This window comes from Carassius gibelio, chromosome A1 (genome assembly GCF_023724105.1).
Source record: "Carassius gibelio isolate Cgi1373 ecotype wild population from Czech Republic chromosome A1, carGib1.2-hapl.c, whole genome shotgun sequence".
Lineage (NCBI taxonomy): Eukaryota > Metazoa > Chordata > Actinopteri > Cypriniformes > Cyprinidae > Carassius > Carassius gibelio.
Genome location: NC_068371.1, coordinates 9579192 through 9595912, shown reverse-complemented (window position 1 = coordinate 9595912; position 16721 = coordinate 9579192). Strand labels below are relative to the sequence as shown.

General features: G+C 35.9%; 1 protein-coding gene across 1 annotated transcript; it reads left to right on the top strand.

Moving 5' to 3' along the window:
* The first annotated feature begins 3351 nt into the window (after positions 1 to 3351).
* Positions 3352 to 11011, top strand: LOC127986163 (HUWE1-associated protein modifying stress responses). Its single transcript, XM_052588441.1, has 4 exons — positions 3352 to 3736; positions 4900 to 4980; positions 9470 to 9745; positions 9868 to 11011. The coding sequence occupies exons 1-4, from the start codon at positions 3541 to 3543 to the stop codon at positions 10107 to 10109; spliced, it is 795 nt and encodes a 264-aa protein (XP_052444401.1). The 5' UTR covers positions 3352 to 3540; the 3' UTR covers positions 10110 to 11011.
* Positions 11012 to 16721: the final 5710 nt, after the last annotated feature.

Below are 16721 nucleotides of genomic sequence, written 5' to 3'. Positions count from 1 at the left end.
AAATAAAGATGTTATGAAATTATACTGTGTATGAAAGAATCGGTTATGAAAAAGATGTGCATTATTTCCAGCGATTGTGTGCAAATGTCATACACACCAGTATAATACCCAGAAGCCCCCCACACACTAGTCGATCCCCTGAGACTGCAGACCATCTCTCCTTTAATCCTGACCATAAGAAAGAGATCAAATACAAGATGTAAAAATTTAGGCTTGGTTGTTAAGATTTCAATTTTATCTTGTTAGTCAAAAATGTCATTGAACAAAAGATCAAAAATTCCTAAAGGCACAGAAGTGCTGATATCGATCAAGGCCTGTAGGCCAAGATGTGTATACATCGAGGGTCTGCTAATTGTCACACCTTTTGCCCAGTGGGTGAAGCTGTAATCTGCTGATTGGTCGGTTTGAATGTCTCACATTTGTGTTGAAGTCACATGGTCAAGGAAGGGGAAAAAGAAGATTCAATATTAATTTTGAAGTGCTACTGATTGCAATACAATATAGTCACTCAATAGCAACGCTCTCCTACATATTTAGCTATTGTAACTGTGCTTATTTCCGTCGTTGGCATATGGCAGTGGGTGCTAATATACAGTTTTATACCATTGTGCTAATAACGTTTTTAGTCATTTGGCAATCCTACAGCCTGAACCACTATAGGGAAGCCACCGTTACAAAAGCATGTTCCATAACCAGAGCATATTAATTAAGGCAAACATTACTTTAAATAAAAAGTGAAAGTGATATGACATACAGCCAAGTATGGTTACCCGTTCTCAGAATCCATGCTCTGCATTTAACCCATGCAAAGTGCACGCTCCAGGGAGCAGTTGGGGTTTCAGTGGCACCTCAGTCATCGTATTGCCAGCCCGAGACTCAAACCCACAACCTTAGGAGTCAAATTCTCTAACCACTAGGCTACAACTTCCCCTTAAAGAGAAAAAAACAAACCACTACTCAAAAGTGTGAAAACATGTTTGATTTTCCGATAACAACTAATAACCAAAGTTAATTTCATGCAAAATCTGGACACATACATTTCAAACTTAACACTTAACTGCCACTGTCATAAAAAAGATCTTTCTATAAGATTTTTGTTACCTTGTGACCTTGACTTAATTTTCTGAACACACATTTCTCAAATATAAATAATATTTTAATTATTATTATTATAAAATTTGGAATGATGCTCTCCACTTTTTTTCCCTTATCAGCAGTGGAATACTGTTTCCTTGGCAACCGCAGATTTCCAGAGAATAAAAGATTCTCCCTCACAGTCAGAGAGCTCATCGGGATATCATCCTACAGAAGGAGACAGACAGTGAAACACAGAGCAAAGAACATTTAAAGAATAAAATCCAGTGAAATGAAACCATGAAAATAATTCTGTTACAAAATATTATTTCCTGCATTAACACTTACATGTGTTACACAACAGAGCAGAATATTCCTTTAAATTCAAAAGAAGACATACTAATGACGGTAAAATTCTGTATTCTCACCGGTATGACATAGGCAGAGGTCAGAGGTCACGACCTTGTTGTCAACCAGAAAATCACGAGGATCCTTTCTACGGGTGATCACATCTAACAATTTTCACACACACACACACACACACATACACACACACACACACACACACACACACACACACACAAAAAATAAAAGTTTGAAATTGTGTGCAGTTGCCAGCTTTCTATCGTCTGATGATTGTCTTACAATGTTTTGCCACTTCCTGTTGCCCCCATAATTGCATTCAGACCCGGTTTTTATGATCATTGAAACATGAAATAGCAAAACAGTCTCACAAATGCACTGTAAAAATGTTTATTAAAAAAACACAAAAAGAGTAAAGACATTAAAGACATTTATAATGTTACCAAAGATTTATATTTCAAATAAATGCCATTATTTTGAACTTTCTATTCATCCCTGAAATAAATAAATAAAAAACTTAAAAAAAAAAATATTAAGCAGAGAGATCCATAATAATAAGAAATGTTTCTGAATATAAATAAATATAGAGCAGTAATTCAACATATTAGAATGATTTCTGAAGGATCATGTGACACTGAAGACTGGAGTAATGATGCTGAAAATACAGCTTTGCATCACAGGAATAAATTATATATATATATATATATATATATATATATATATATATATATATATATATATATATATATATATATATATATATATATATATATATATATATATATATAAACAAGTATTTAAAATGTAAACAATATTTCTAAATATTACTATTCGTAGCGTATTTTATTTGATAAGCATAAAATATTCTTTCAAAAACATTTAAAAGGTTAAGGTGTTTAACACAGTTCAGAAAGTGTTAAATGTTTAAACATCTACATGCTTTTTTATGCTTTGTGAAATGTAATCAAATCCTCCTTAAAGGGGTCATAAGATGCGATTTCAATTAAATCCCCTTCAAAAAAAAAAAAAAAAAATTGGAAAAAATAAAACATAATTGGAAATAAGATAAATTTAGCATAGCTCATTCATGGGTTTCATTTAACCCAAGAATATTAAATCATATTTAATATGAAAATTTCTAAATTATCCACAATCTTCTATGCCTTTAACATTTATATCTCTCTATCATCACTGTGTTGTACTGCATTATGATTTTCTCCCCAAAATGACAACTACAAAGATTTGATTATAAAATTTAAATTGAATATCAAGACATATTATTTGGCGATAAAGTGTGACTGTAAACTGTAAACTGATATATCTGTGCATTTTATGTAAATAGAATATATGTGAGTTTTTAGCTACAAGGTTACATAAAAATGTAGAACGACGCTGTCATGTTTTCTTAGAAGGAATTATCTATAGTCTTGTGTATGTACATAAAAAAGAGAAGTGTTTTAAAATATGCCACCACGAAGTTGTATTTTCTCTAAATTAGTTTACTACCTGTGCAGACTTCTGAGCACGATAGATGCATTCGTGTACTTGTATGATGACGCCCTCTGGAGACAAAAAAAGGTAATCACAACAGGCAGTAAAATCAAATTCTCTTCTCTTTGTTTAACCGACGCATACTGTAATGAACAGGTGAGCAAGAGGATAAGACTTTGTAAAGGACACTGGTTGCATGAAATGGGAGTCATTATGTTCCTACTTAGTGTACTTGAGGCTTAAGTATTTAGTGTGGCAGTTCACATAAACAGGGGCTGTGTCTTCATTCATCGTCACTCCGTGATAGATGATAGACAGTTGACGCATCTAATGAACTGTTAGGCGTTGACGCATAACCACGCCCCCCATATGTCTGTAGTCAATGAGCGTCGAGCATTACTCATGAGGGCGGGGTTTGAGTCTCAGCAACGTTTAGTTGTTTTCATCGACTGTGTGGCAGAAGTGCAAGCACCGTTGGCTATGCAGACGTAAACTAAAAGCTGTCGATGAGGCCGCCGCCGACAATCGACCACGGCCGGGTTTAATCACCACGGAGAACTTTTTAAGCGAACGTTTGAGCATTACAGCAGCGGTTTAAGTGTTTTTCTGGCCATGGAGGAGAAGAAGGAGGAGGGGGAAGCAGAGATCCAGGAACACGGACCCGAGCACTGGTTCTCCAAATGGGAGCGGCAGTGCCTAGCTGAGGCCGAGCAAGAGGAACCGAGTGAAGAGGAGACCGAACAGAGCCAGCAAAAACTCTGGCATCTTTTTCAGAACTCCGCCACCGCCGTCGCACAACTGTATAAAGGTGCGAAATGAATAATAAAAAGTAACTTAGAGCTAGCCTTGGCTGGCTAACGCGGCTGACACTGGCAAACAAAGGACACTAACTCATAAGCTCGTAGGATAACTAACGTAACCTAATTAAATCTAATGGGATCTAATTAAAACGCAGACGGGTTATTTCATAGTAAAAGACACATTCAGGGCTTTATTCACATTATTTCGCCTCTTATTTGGCTGTTTTGAAGGTCGGTGTCGTTACAGATTAGCATTGATGCTAAGTGGCAGACGAGCGACGTAAATTGACACACAAATCAGTTTCTGTGAGGATACAGTCCGTGAATATCACTGGTTACCCGTCTTTGTTTATTAACCAAACTAGTTACAACGTCTTTAACGATATTTTTGAAAGCTATTAAAAGCTTCACCCAGCTGGATGTCTGTCAGCAAAACAAAATGGCGAAGTGCAGGGAGGAGTATATCTGATGAAAATAACTCGATTTGTGAGCGAAAACTCCTCCGTTATGAACTCGGACGTCATTTATGTAAACGAAAAGATCTAGGAATACAAACTACGTTATGAACGGAATAAGACGTGAGTTTTTTCTTAAACAACATTAATAGTATGCGAAACAAAATGGCGAAGGCAGGATTAGCAGGCTAAGTTAAAAGAGAGTGATTTATTGTGTCAGAGTGGGTTTTGTTGACATTTGTTGTTGTATTGATGAAACACTAAAAAGCTGATTTAAATTGCAAGTACGCCGTGTTTTCATACACAAAGTTGTGGTTTGGACAAACCGGCACAATCAGATAAACTAAAGCTAGTCGACAAAATGGCGTAGAGTCAGTCCTCTTGCTACATATCACATTTAGATGTCGTGTAATTAATGGCTGTCTCAAAACACATAGAGCTTCTCATGTAGACCGCACTTATGGTCATCATAGATGCTTTTGGAACATTCCAAGCGCGTTTATGCGGCCCAGAAGTGCAGTAAGTAGGCAGCTCAGTATCTCATGACACACAGTCAGTGTGAGAGGCTGTTAAGGTACTAAATATAAAGCAGATGGTGGTTTAGTTGTCTTGAGTGTCTTTAAATACAGTGGGTAAATATGTGTGTCTTATTCGGACGGGAAATGATGTATCTCCACTTTGCAACGTAAACATTTCCTGTCTGCTCACTCCCTCAGATAGAGTATGTCAACAACAGGGCCTTTCCTTGTGGGTTCCCTTTCAAAATGCTGCAACTGCCGTCACTAACCTATACAAAGGTAAGTTGAGAAATGAACTGTTGTATTCTAAGTTCTTTGTCTTTAATTGGCAGGATTGCAGTTTACTTTTTTTTTTTTTTTTTTTTTTTGTGTGAACACCTCACTGTTTTTAAATAACTCAAAGTGAAGGAGTCACTCATTATTTTTGTTCATTTTCCCTGCTTTCAAAGACAACAGACCCATGCATACTACGAATGATAACTACATTAGTGTCCAGATCAACATAAACTGGTGTCAGTACCAACGGAAGCATTCCACTTATTATAAGCACGTTACAGTTATGTCATCTGTTGCTTTAAATGCTTGAGCTCTTTAAAGTTAAGTAGATTCTGATTGGCTAATGTTTTTAGCGTTCATCAGCTGGAAAAAAAAGTGATTCCATCAATATCATTCTTCAACATGTTGTTATACAGATCTATCTATATACAGATAAGGCTATGGACATAATTTAAAGTATTTAAATATCTGTAAATAATGTCCATAGCCTTATCTGTACATTTAATGTAAATTTGTAACATCGTGTAGTGTAGACAATGTATATTCTGTATTTACTGCTTTAATGCACTTCATGTTAGACGCTAACTGCATTTCGTTGCCTTGTTACCTTACTTGTGCAATGAGAATATAGTTGAATCTAATCTAATGTTCTAGTTGCGGCGTGAACTTGCCTATTCTCATAGAATTAGAATGATTATTAAAACTTTATCGTTACAGCTGACGTTAATGGTGTTGAATTGAGCATTAACTATAGCACAAACCAATAGCATTTGAGCTTAGGCTGTAAGGAGCAAAATCATTGGTTGGACCTACACTCTCTAAAATGTACCTGTAAGTAAGAGCTGTAAAGCGTACCTTAAAACCATACAAGTACAGATACCTAACAGTGAAAATCTCTCCACTACAAGTCACCAATCTCAAAACAACTTGAGTAAAAGTCTTAGAGTATCATATAACGGTACTTAGGCAGGGCTTGACGCTTTCCTTTTTCCCAAGGAGCACATGTGCTCCTATGTTGAAAAAGTTAGGAGTATATAAAAAATTTTTAGCGGTGCAATACAAATTTTTCAGATTATGTGTTATCTTAATAAGGGGATATAAGGAGAAATTTACAAACACAATTATTTAATTTCCCAGAATACAGAAAGTACACAAGGTTTTTAAATAATTTTGCTTCAGACTCTATTTAATAGGCTATTTATGTAATTATTTATAGTGCTATTAAATTGTATGTACATTTTCACATTTCACAGTAGTTGTTGAACTATTGAGTTTTGGATGGTATATGGTTTTATCACAATATAAAATTTAGGTAGTAAAAAGTGTTGTCCTCCTAACAGGTTAAATCACTTTATTAAAGATCTTTAACTAAAATACTTTATTTAAAAAAAAAAAAAATACACAAATGTAAATTGAACAAATGTTTCAAGATTGGTGTGAATGAAATAACATAAGGTAACACTTTATAAGGACCCTTTAGTTAACTTTATAGCAGGTTAACATTAACAATGTGCAATAGCTGATATAATGTTTTATTAAAAGTTGAATTTAAAGGTACAATTTTGTAAGATACAAAAAAAAAAATCCAAAAACCACTAGGTTATATATTTTGTCCAGCTGATTACTAACAATATCTCTGTTTTCAAACACTTGTAAATCATGAGAAATTCCCATTCTAAACGGTGAAACGGGGCAGTGCAGTCGCCTGTCAATGATGTAGTTTTCCCTTGTTACCGCCTTAACTGATGTAGAAACCACCTGACAACAGTGTCGCGTGGACAAATGCAGAAGTAGCTTCACGACAAACTTCAACTAGAAAGTTTGTATTTTACTCGACAGGTGAGTCATTTTGATTTGTATCTTTACAGAAAACATATGCTATTATAACGATCAACAAGATTAGTATTATGGGACATCGCGATTGTTATTGTTTTGGTAGTGCGCCCTCTAGTGGCAGGTCCTACAACCTGTACTTTAATATGAACTAAGATTAATAAATGCAGTCATTGCTATTTCATTAAAGAAAAATGCCACAGTTTTCTATATTACACTGTTTTTTCCTCAACTTAGACGAGTTGAAATGTACGTCTCCTATCTCAGTGCGTGCACTCTATTGCTGTAATCGCATGGAGCCACTATGCTACTGTTTAGTTTAGCATCATTCATTCCTTAGGCTCCAAACAGGGATGACTTTAGAAGCCACCAAACACTTCCATGTTTTCCCTATTTGAAGACGGTTACATGAGTAGTTACACGAGTAAGTATGGTGACACAATAAAACATGGCGATTTTGTGGATAAAAAATTATAACTAATGTATGGTGGAAAAGCACTTAGCAGCACTTCGACCCTTGGCGTAGGAATATCATCACTCCTGAAAACTCCTCAAGTTGGTTGTATTGACGGAAATTAGAGGGGAAGGGGTAGTTTTCAGGAGTGATATTACTGTTCCGAGGTCAAAGTGCTGTATCGCTGTTTTCCCATGAATAAATTGATGAGATTAATACATTTGTTATAGGCTACCGTGTAAGTTATGATGTTTTGTACATTTTATTCACACTCATGCTCCTAAATACAATTTCCAGTTTGCAAACATCTATTTTAGTCACAAATGCGAGTGAAATGCTTGCACTGTGAGACCAGATAAGCATTTTACTGAATATAGGCTCAAATGTGGAGTAGTCAGAGACATGCCAGTGAAAAAAAGAGCTGATTTTTGAGGAGAGCAGTCACTTTTATTTTCTAAAACTTAAAGATCGAAAGGTAAAAAAAAACTTCCAAAAGATATAACAGATAAACAATGTTAAGTGTTTTTTTTTTTGTTTTTTTTACTTTGTTTATTCAACTTTTACAATTATAACAGAATAGTGATAAAATAATGTTACGTAAAGTCAATGCATTCTTGCACTGGATGACCTGGTTTCAGCCTCAATGCCATTGCTAAGGAACTCACATACACGTAAAGTAGCCTTGTTGACAGGTTTGGGTGAGGTAAGGACAAAACACACAAGATATAGTACTTTCAGTGCCCTGTAGTTGGCAATATCAAATAAACTTTTGCCATGCTAGGTGCCATGCAAAATGTAATGTGAAATTGCAACACCGATAACAAATGTAGTGAAGTAAAGATTAAAGGTTTGCTAAGATTTTTTTATACGCAGTAAAACTACAGAGTATCCAAAAAGATACTCGGGTACAGTAATGAATTACATTTACTCAAATACTTAACACCTCTGCTGTAAGGTACTAATATGTATTATTTTGAGTCATAATCGAGCAATATTGAGCAACATTTGAAGTGACATGGCCGCTTGTCCCTGAATGAATAGCTGCTGACTGAATGATAATGATGTTTGTTAAAAAATATACTAAGGGTGAAGCCCAGTGTTTTGTTGTGAAACACTGTTTTCTATTGAATGGGGTAAGTGAAAAATTCAACAACTTGGAGCACAAATAAATTTTGTGTACGTTGCAGAAAAGAACACAGGAACAAATGAGACTAGATTATAGATTCTCAGACTCCAGTAGTTGTGTATTATAGATTGCAGTAATGACACCTTAAACCCATCACAGACTTGTACAGCATTGTCTGCTAGCAAAACGTGAGTCATACAAAAGTTTGTCTGTTTGGTTGGGGTGATGAGAGATGATATGGTGGGGAGGATGTCAGATGTGTCATGTGCATGATTTGAGTCACGCTATTAGCAGCTGTCAGGAACAGGGAGTGTTTGTGTGTTCAGTTTACTGGAGATTACTGCCTACATATTGACTGATTTAGCAAGTTGGCTATTGTAAGACATTTTCAAAGCATATAGGATGTGATCAGTTCAAGTTTGACTGCTTGCTTACTGAGTTCTGTATTTATCAAGCAAAAGTTCAGTGTGCAAGTTCACAGTTAGAATTTTGACTGGATTTCGAATGTGTATTTTCTTTAGTCCATCACTATTCTTCCAACTACCTTGATGAGATCTCTTGAATCATTTCATGCACCCCATCTCACGATTCTGTAAGCGTATAATTCACTTCAGTCTGGTTCCAGCCTAGCAATGGAAATCCTATAAATTGAAACAAACCTTCATGCCTGCCAGTTATGGTTGAAGCAGTATATTTGTTGCTGTTATGGATTAAAAATAAAATATTGTAGAACAGTTGCTGCTGTTCTTTTCGGATATGATACTGCTGTTCTGGCAGATTTAAATTTATGGTGTTGCGCAATTTCTTTAGAAATTAATGATGTAACATTTACATAATTACATTATTAAAAGCTTCTTATTTTAATCATCAGCAATAATTTACCTGCTGTTCAGTTTCCCCCTCATAAGAAAAACTTGCTCTCTGCTTGATGCTGTATAACATTTTCTGAATGTCATTAGAATTTTTAATAGAGACTTACATCACTGAGCATAAAACACCAGGAGAAATTGATGCAGCTGTGCTGATTCCTGACATATGTACAGAAATGCTCAGGCTGAGTTTCCCCCCTCAATTTCCAGAAAGTGTTGATGCCCATCAGCGGAGTTATGAGCTGGGTATTCAGATTGGTCATCAAAGACGAAATAAAGATGTGCTGGCGTGGGTGAAGAAAAGGAGGCGGACTATTCGGCGTGAGGATCTTATCAGCTTCCTGTGTGGTAAAGCCCCACCGCCACGTAGTTCCAGGGCTCCGCCAAGACTTGCAATGGTGTCACCAAGCCGACCCACGTCCTCAGAGACAAGTTCATCTGTAGAAACAGACCTGCAGCCTTTCAGGGAGGCCATTGCTCTGCATGGTGAGTGAGCTTGACGACAGTGCCATTTAATTGCTTGATTGCTGTAGGTCCAATTTGCAAAATGGAAATGCTTGCATTATATATTTATATTTCGTATTTGTTTCCCTATGTGCGTGTTCAAGGTCTAAGCGGAGCCATGGCGAGTATCAGTATGCGCTCCGGAGCCCCAGGTTCACCTACACACCTGAGTGCCAGCTCCGCCCCCAGCCGCCGCAGAAATGGTCTCCACGACGTGGACCTCAACACTTTTATTGCCGAGGAGATGGCCCTCCACCTCGACAACGGAACTCGGAAACGAAGTTCTGCACAGTGCAATGATGTCATAACAGACTCGCCCACTCACAAACGCAATAGGATGATCTGAGCTCTTAAGAAAAGAAAACGACAACAGAGAAATACGTGAACAAATGCCACTCTTCAGTCATCCTCCCATCTTTATTCAGACCAGGAAATGAAAGCATCCAATAACAGTGCTCACCACAGCCCAGCACGTTCTCTGATTGGTCTAAAGAGCCCAGTTGAGGCGATTGGTGGGAGACGGTGTTAAGTGCAGAGGCCTAAGTGCCCTTTCATAGGATCCTGTCGACAAACACACAACACTTATTCACTATATTGCTGCGTGAGCTGATTGTGTGCATGTAAGGTTGCGTTACGGCTGAACTGAGATGCGATCGGATACAGGAACAAGAAAACATTTTTGTGTGCATGTTTGCAACATAATGAGCAATGTCTGTATGATTGCGTGTGTATACAAGTACTTGATGTGTGTGAGTGTATGACTGATGAGTTTTGTGTTCGTGTGTTTGGTACCTGCCTCTTCCTCCAGCACCTGTCACTGCCCCAGCTCTCAGTTTCCACGCTGCGGCTTTGAAAAGCAACAAATGTTTTATTTTAATATTATTGTCAATGTCATTCATGCGTTTTTTCTTCTTCTCTTAATTCTGCTCTCGTAGCAGGCACAAGTGTGACTGTGATAGCCATACATCCGCTGACATGCACATCTCTCAATCACTCTTACTTTAGTAATTTCCCTTCATTCTTCCTGAGCATCCATCTTTTTTCCATTCATCCTCTTTTGTCACTCTTTTCCCCAGCACCTTTGTCTCCACTGTAACATTATGTAATGTAAATACATGTAGGTGCTGACATAGACTTGTGGTACATATTGTAAAAAAAAAAAGGAAAAAAATAAAAGCTGTGCAGAGACCATTGAATTGTTAATGTACAATAATGATTCTTGCATTAAAGAAATCAAGCTTTTAACTACCTTTTTTCTGTTAACTTTTTCATCTGACACATTTCAGGACAAATAGGATTTTATTATTAAACTGGATTAAAATGCTAATATATTGAATGCACATGCTGTTGTATAAAAAAGTGCAATCTGTTACTGTTCACTTGAAAATCTGTGAACAACAGCTGCCAATAACAATGCTTTGAAAATGATTCCTTGTTCCCATGTGTTCTGCTGTGTGTGAACACTCAGTGAATGTGCATACATAGGCCGGAGATGCTACAGCCCCACAATATTAGCTACAATTAAACAATTTAGTTTTTAAGATGTCATGTCCAACGTAATGGAAATATAAAGGGCTTTTAATAGGGTTTTGTAGAACTAAAAAGGAAAATAAATTAGTTTTGTTGAAGGAACATAACGAATCGGATAGTTGTTGAAATGTCTCTGGCAGGTGTCAGCAGTATGCCATGCTATACTCTGAAATGATATTAAATATTCTTTAAAATTTATTTAAAAAAATAACTTAAAAAAAGGACTACAGATACAGCACCAGTAAAACTTTAACAAAACTTAATATAAAGATTTTCCTTTATAAGGTCATATACATTTTAAGCTGAAATCATTCTAAAAATATGACCTAGTACAGGCTTAAAGGAGTAGTTAAACACGAAAACGACAGTTCTGTTAACATTTACTCAACTTTTTTAAAAAAAAAATTATCGTAAAGTTTTGGAACAAATGAAGGGTAGGTAAATACATTTTCGGTAAACTATCGCTTAACTTTTTTTTATTATTATTTGTTTTATCCTCTCTCTTCACTGTTCAATGAATTCTATAACTATACATCTATATTCACAACTATTTTCACAAAATGACAGTTCAGAAAAAAACTGCTTTAACTTTATTGAAGGCAAACACATTTTAATATAACTATGTAGTAGTAGCAAGAACTATGATATCTTTGCTACTTTGAAACTAAAGTTTTCATCATTTTTTTCTCATTAAAGTAAAAAAAAAAAAAGATCCAAGCAATAGCAATAACTGAATACACGAAGTCTCAAAATGATTTAAAATAACGACAAAACTACTTCTAAATATAGGCTATAATTGAAGTAGAATTAAATATAAAACATTACATATAAAAATGAAATAAAAAAATCCTGTGTTTTCTGGAGCAATAAGACAGACTGAAAATCTTGACATCCGGAACGTTTCAGTCAACCGTTCTCCACCGGTTTCTCAACATCCTCTTCTCCCTCTTTCTCAAGCGGAACCTGTTTGTTCATTGATAAAATAAGCGTTCAAGCGTTGCGTTGGGTGGAACGCTTCCTTATCGGTCACCCGCTCTCTCTCTGTACACTGTCATCGGCTCCGCATTCCTTTACGCTGCTGTCAGTGTCCTCCGAATCAGACGACCGTGAGCCCATCACCATAGCAACACGTTACATATCTAGAAGTATTATTTATCCTTCCTAGCGAAGGGAAACCGAGGCTGTTTTTATCTTCTGTGGTGTAAGGCCGATCAGTCACCACTAGAGGGCAGCAGTTAACAACACACAGAAGCGTGACGACGAGCGCGTGAAAAACCACATCCACCAAAAAACACCAAATCGCTCTTGCAGATCGCGTCTGGTCGACGTAGATTGTCTATAAATGAGTTAAACGCTTCGTTTGAAAGTAGTTTTGGCGTGAAAAAGGGCAACACAAGGTGGTTTTCTGTCTCTTTGAAGAGAAATAAGAGTGGGAGGGAGACTTGGAGAGAGAAATGTATTGTAAAGAAGATGAGCTCACTGGTGCTGTGCTGAATGAGAAAAACCACGAACAAAGCTTCGTGAGTGGGTAGAGGGAGAGAGAAAGACAAGAAGGAAATAAATGTGTATATAAATAAATAAATGTGCCTATCTATAATGCACAACAAACACTTAATAATGCCGACACGCACACATTACATACAATAAAACTTGTGTCATCATCTACTCATCCTCCTGTCATTCTAAACCTGAATGATTTTCTTCGAACACAAAAGATGTCAGGCAAAATAGACTATAATGAAAATACCAATCAAAATAATTTCTTATTATTTTATTATTATTATTATTATTATTATTATTATTATTATTATATCTTTACAACATGAATGGTGACTCAGGCTGTCATGCTCAGTATTTAAAGGAATAGATGACCCCAAAAAAAGAAAAGTTGCTGAAAATATCTAATGCCATCCAAAATGTAGATAATTTTCTTTCTTCATCGGAACAGATTTGGAGAAATGTAGCATTACATCACTTGCTCAGCAATGGATCCTCTGCTGTGAATGGGTGCCGTCAGAATGAGAGTTCAAACAGTTGATAAAAACATCACAATAATCCACAAGTAATCCGACTCCAGTTCATCAGTTGATGTCTTGTGTAGTGAAAAGCTGCATGTTTGTAAGAAACAAATCCATCATTGAAATATCGCTTTAAAACAACTTGACTTAGGCCTACTTACAACTGCTGTAATACAAAATCTGTTCAAATGAAGAAAACTTGGATGGCCTGAAATCTCCCTAAATCTTTCTCTTGAAAATCATACAAGCCATATAAATTACTTTCATAGTGTATTTTTTGCAGCATGACCGCTCTATTCCCATTCACTTCCATTGTATAAAAAAGATCAAGAAATGTAAAACATCCCCACTAAAACCATAGAGATTCCTTTAACCCAAATACAGACTGGCCTTCCCCTATCTCTGTTGTCTTACATGTTTCTCTCTCCCAGCCAGAGTCCTCCCATCCACCTTGGCTGTGTTCCACTTGCAAACACACAAATACTGTGGTCCCTCTCATGTACCGAATGATCTGTGAGACCCAGCCCCGGAGCGTTTTCCAAATACTATTACTTCTGTCTAAGGCCAACTCTGTCTGTGGCTCTCTCTCTGCCACACACACAAAGTGAGAGTGAGACCCGAGGCTGGTTCTGTGAAATTACCTGCATCTCAGAAACGCCTCAGAGTGAACAAAAACCTATTTTTATCACTAGATTCTTTGTGAGCGAATGTCTGTACAAAAGACGGCTTCTTAGGCAGCGTCACATTTTCATATTTGATTATTTGATTTGTTTTTGTATTGATAAATTGCAAATATATATTGTTTAGTCAACATGAAATCAAAAAGGAATATTCACTTCCACAATACATATTCCTATTCCTATTCATATTACAATTCCAAGTAACTTTCTCTGCTTTTGAAATGACTTTCCTTTACAGCTGACGTCATCTAGGCCTTGTTTTTATTTGTATATTTTTATTTTTAATTTGGGTAGTTATTGGGAAAGTAATTGTGTCGTTGTTGTTGTTTGTAAATGTCTATATAGTTTTACTTTTATTTTACTGAAGCTAGTAATTTTAGATTTTAGTTGACTTATAGTATATAGAGTTAAACAAATGAAAATTAGAAATTTTGCCTTGGCAACTAGCTGAAATGAAATATTTTTTTTCTCACTTTTATTTGATTTCATTTAATGTTTATTTTATTTCAAGTAACAAAAATATTTTTTTTATGGTTTTAGTTTTAGTTAACTATAACACTAGTTCTCAATGGGTCCTCTGAAAACTTCAAGGAGGCCTCAAAATGACTTATTATTTAAAAATAACAATAAAAAGGCATTAAAATACGAAAAAAAAGCAACTAAAATTAAGATATTTTATTAAATTATTATTATTATTAATTTTTTTGGAGAACCAGGATTCACACTTAAACCCTGGATATATGAGATTTTAAAAGTGTAATTCTCATATATAAAGTTATTAAATCTGCCTTTTAGTAATAAATATTTATTTTTCTTTATTTAAAATATTTTATCAGGTAGATTGTGAGTAAAAAATCTCTAATCCTTATCCAATAAATCACAAAATAAATAAAATAAATAATAAAAATACAAATAAAAAATAAATAAATGGAAAGGTCATGTGGCTGTCAAATATTGTGAACAATGTTTTAGGCTATTTTTGTAGAAAATATAATATCTCATTTTGCTCTAAAATATATTTTAGAACTAAAATGGGTTTTTGAAAGTCATTTTATTATGACTTTAGTCTGATTTAGTATTTGTGATACTTTGTAAATATATTTTCTCCATTGTGCTATCTATCACCATATCTTTAGCTTTGCTCTTTTATGCTTAGATTCAGTTACACCACGTCCCATAAAGTATAGTTGCGACGAACTGTACTTTATCGATCTAAAAATCTTTTTATTTTTTATTGTGAATCAAAATTTTTTGTTCGAAAGTGCTTATTATTTTCAGGCCACTCAGCCATGTTCCATCCATCTGACACAAACGCTTCCTCTTCAACCTGGGTTGGACCAGCTGGCTGAGACAAACACACACACTCTCTCTCTCTCTCTCTCTCTCTCTCTTCTCTCTTTGAGACGGTAAGCACTTATCAAAATGGACAGAAAATACTAAAGTTAGTTCAAGTTTTGCATTCCCTAGACACTCTCACTCTTTTACTCTCGATCTCTGCCTCTTCCTTTCTCTCTCTCTCTCTCTCTCTCTCTCTCTTACCCTCTATCTCTCTCCCTTCATCTCCCGCAGGGTGTGCTGTTTGGGTTGAGAGCTCTCACTGCAAGAACATTCTCTCCCTTTCTCTTTCTCAGTCTCACTCTCTCTCTCTCTCTCTCTCTCACACACACACACACACAGACACACACACAGACACACACACACACACACACACACACGCGCACACACACACACACACACACACACACACACACACACACACACACACACACACACACACACACACACACACACACACACACAGGCATAGGATATGGACCTATATGCACTATTTTGAATAATATATGGTGACCGCGGGAGCAGCTCAAGAGAATCATCCTGTCTTTAGTAGGGTAGTAAATTTAGCAAGTCTGATCTCATACGCTTTTGAGGCCACTGTACGATTCATGCTAACATTCGGATGGTGTCACCCGTTCACTGCAACTCTTAAATGAGACTGAAATAAAGATTCATCTTGAGAGCATTTATAATATTGATAAAAAGCTTTCTGATTTAGGAAATGCCATAGATTTTGAGTGGAAAAGCAAAATAGGATATATATATTATCTAACATATTTTCAGTAAAACAACCGTTTGTAGTAACCACATCTGTTTAGCACCTAATGATGCAAAAAAAAAAAAAAAAAAAAAAAAAACAAGAACAACAAAAATACATAAAAAACCATATAAAAGATTATGTCATATTTTGTGGTGCTATTCACTTTTGTTATAACTAATAAAACTTAATTATTAACATCTATGAATCCATCAAGCAAGTTTAACAGACACTGAATTTTACATTGCACAAAAGCTTCTTATTGGAAAAAGTGTCTTTAGATATTTTATATTCTCTACATACTAAAGGCTGGGATTATTCACATGACAGTGCACAGATTTTTGCCATGCTTTGCAGTCTGGATGAGACTAACCCTAACCCTAACCTAACCTAACCTAACCCTAACCCTATGCAGTGAATTGGTGCTGTCAGAATGAGAGCCCTAACAGCTGATAAAAACATCCACAAGTAATCCATACGACTCCAGTCCATCAATGTCTTGTGAAGTGAAAAGGTGCATGTCTGTAAGAAACGCATCCATCATTAGGGATTATAACTTTAAGCTATAATGTATGGACCAAATAATCCATAATAACACTTCTGCCGGTGAAAGAGTCCATTCTCACATCATAATCCTC

Excerpts from the sequence above, each read along its gene's own strand:
- LOC127986163 (XM_052588441.1), top strand. The coding sequence starts at position 3,541 with ATGGAGGAGAAGAAGGAGGAGGGGGAAGCAGAGATCCAGGAACACGGA. Across the intron at positions 4,981-9,469 it reads CGTCACTAACCTATACAAAG|AAAGTGTTGATGCCCATCAG; the intron begins GTAAGTTGAGAA and ends CTCAATTTCCAG. Across the intron at positions 9,746-9,867 it reads GGAGGCCATTGCTCTGCATG|GTCTAAGCGGAGCCATGGCG; the intron begins GTGAGTGAGCTT and ends TGCGTGTTCAAG.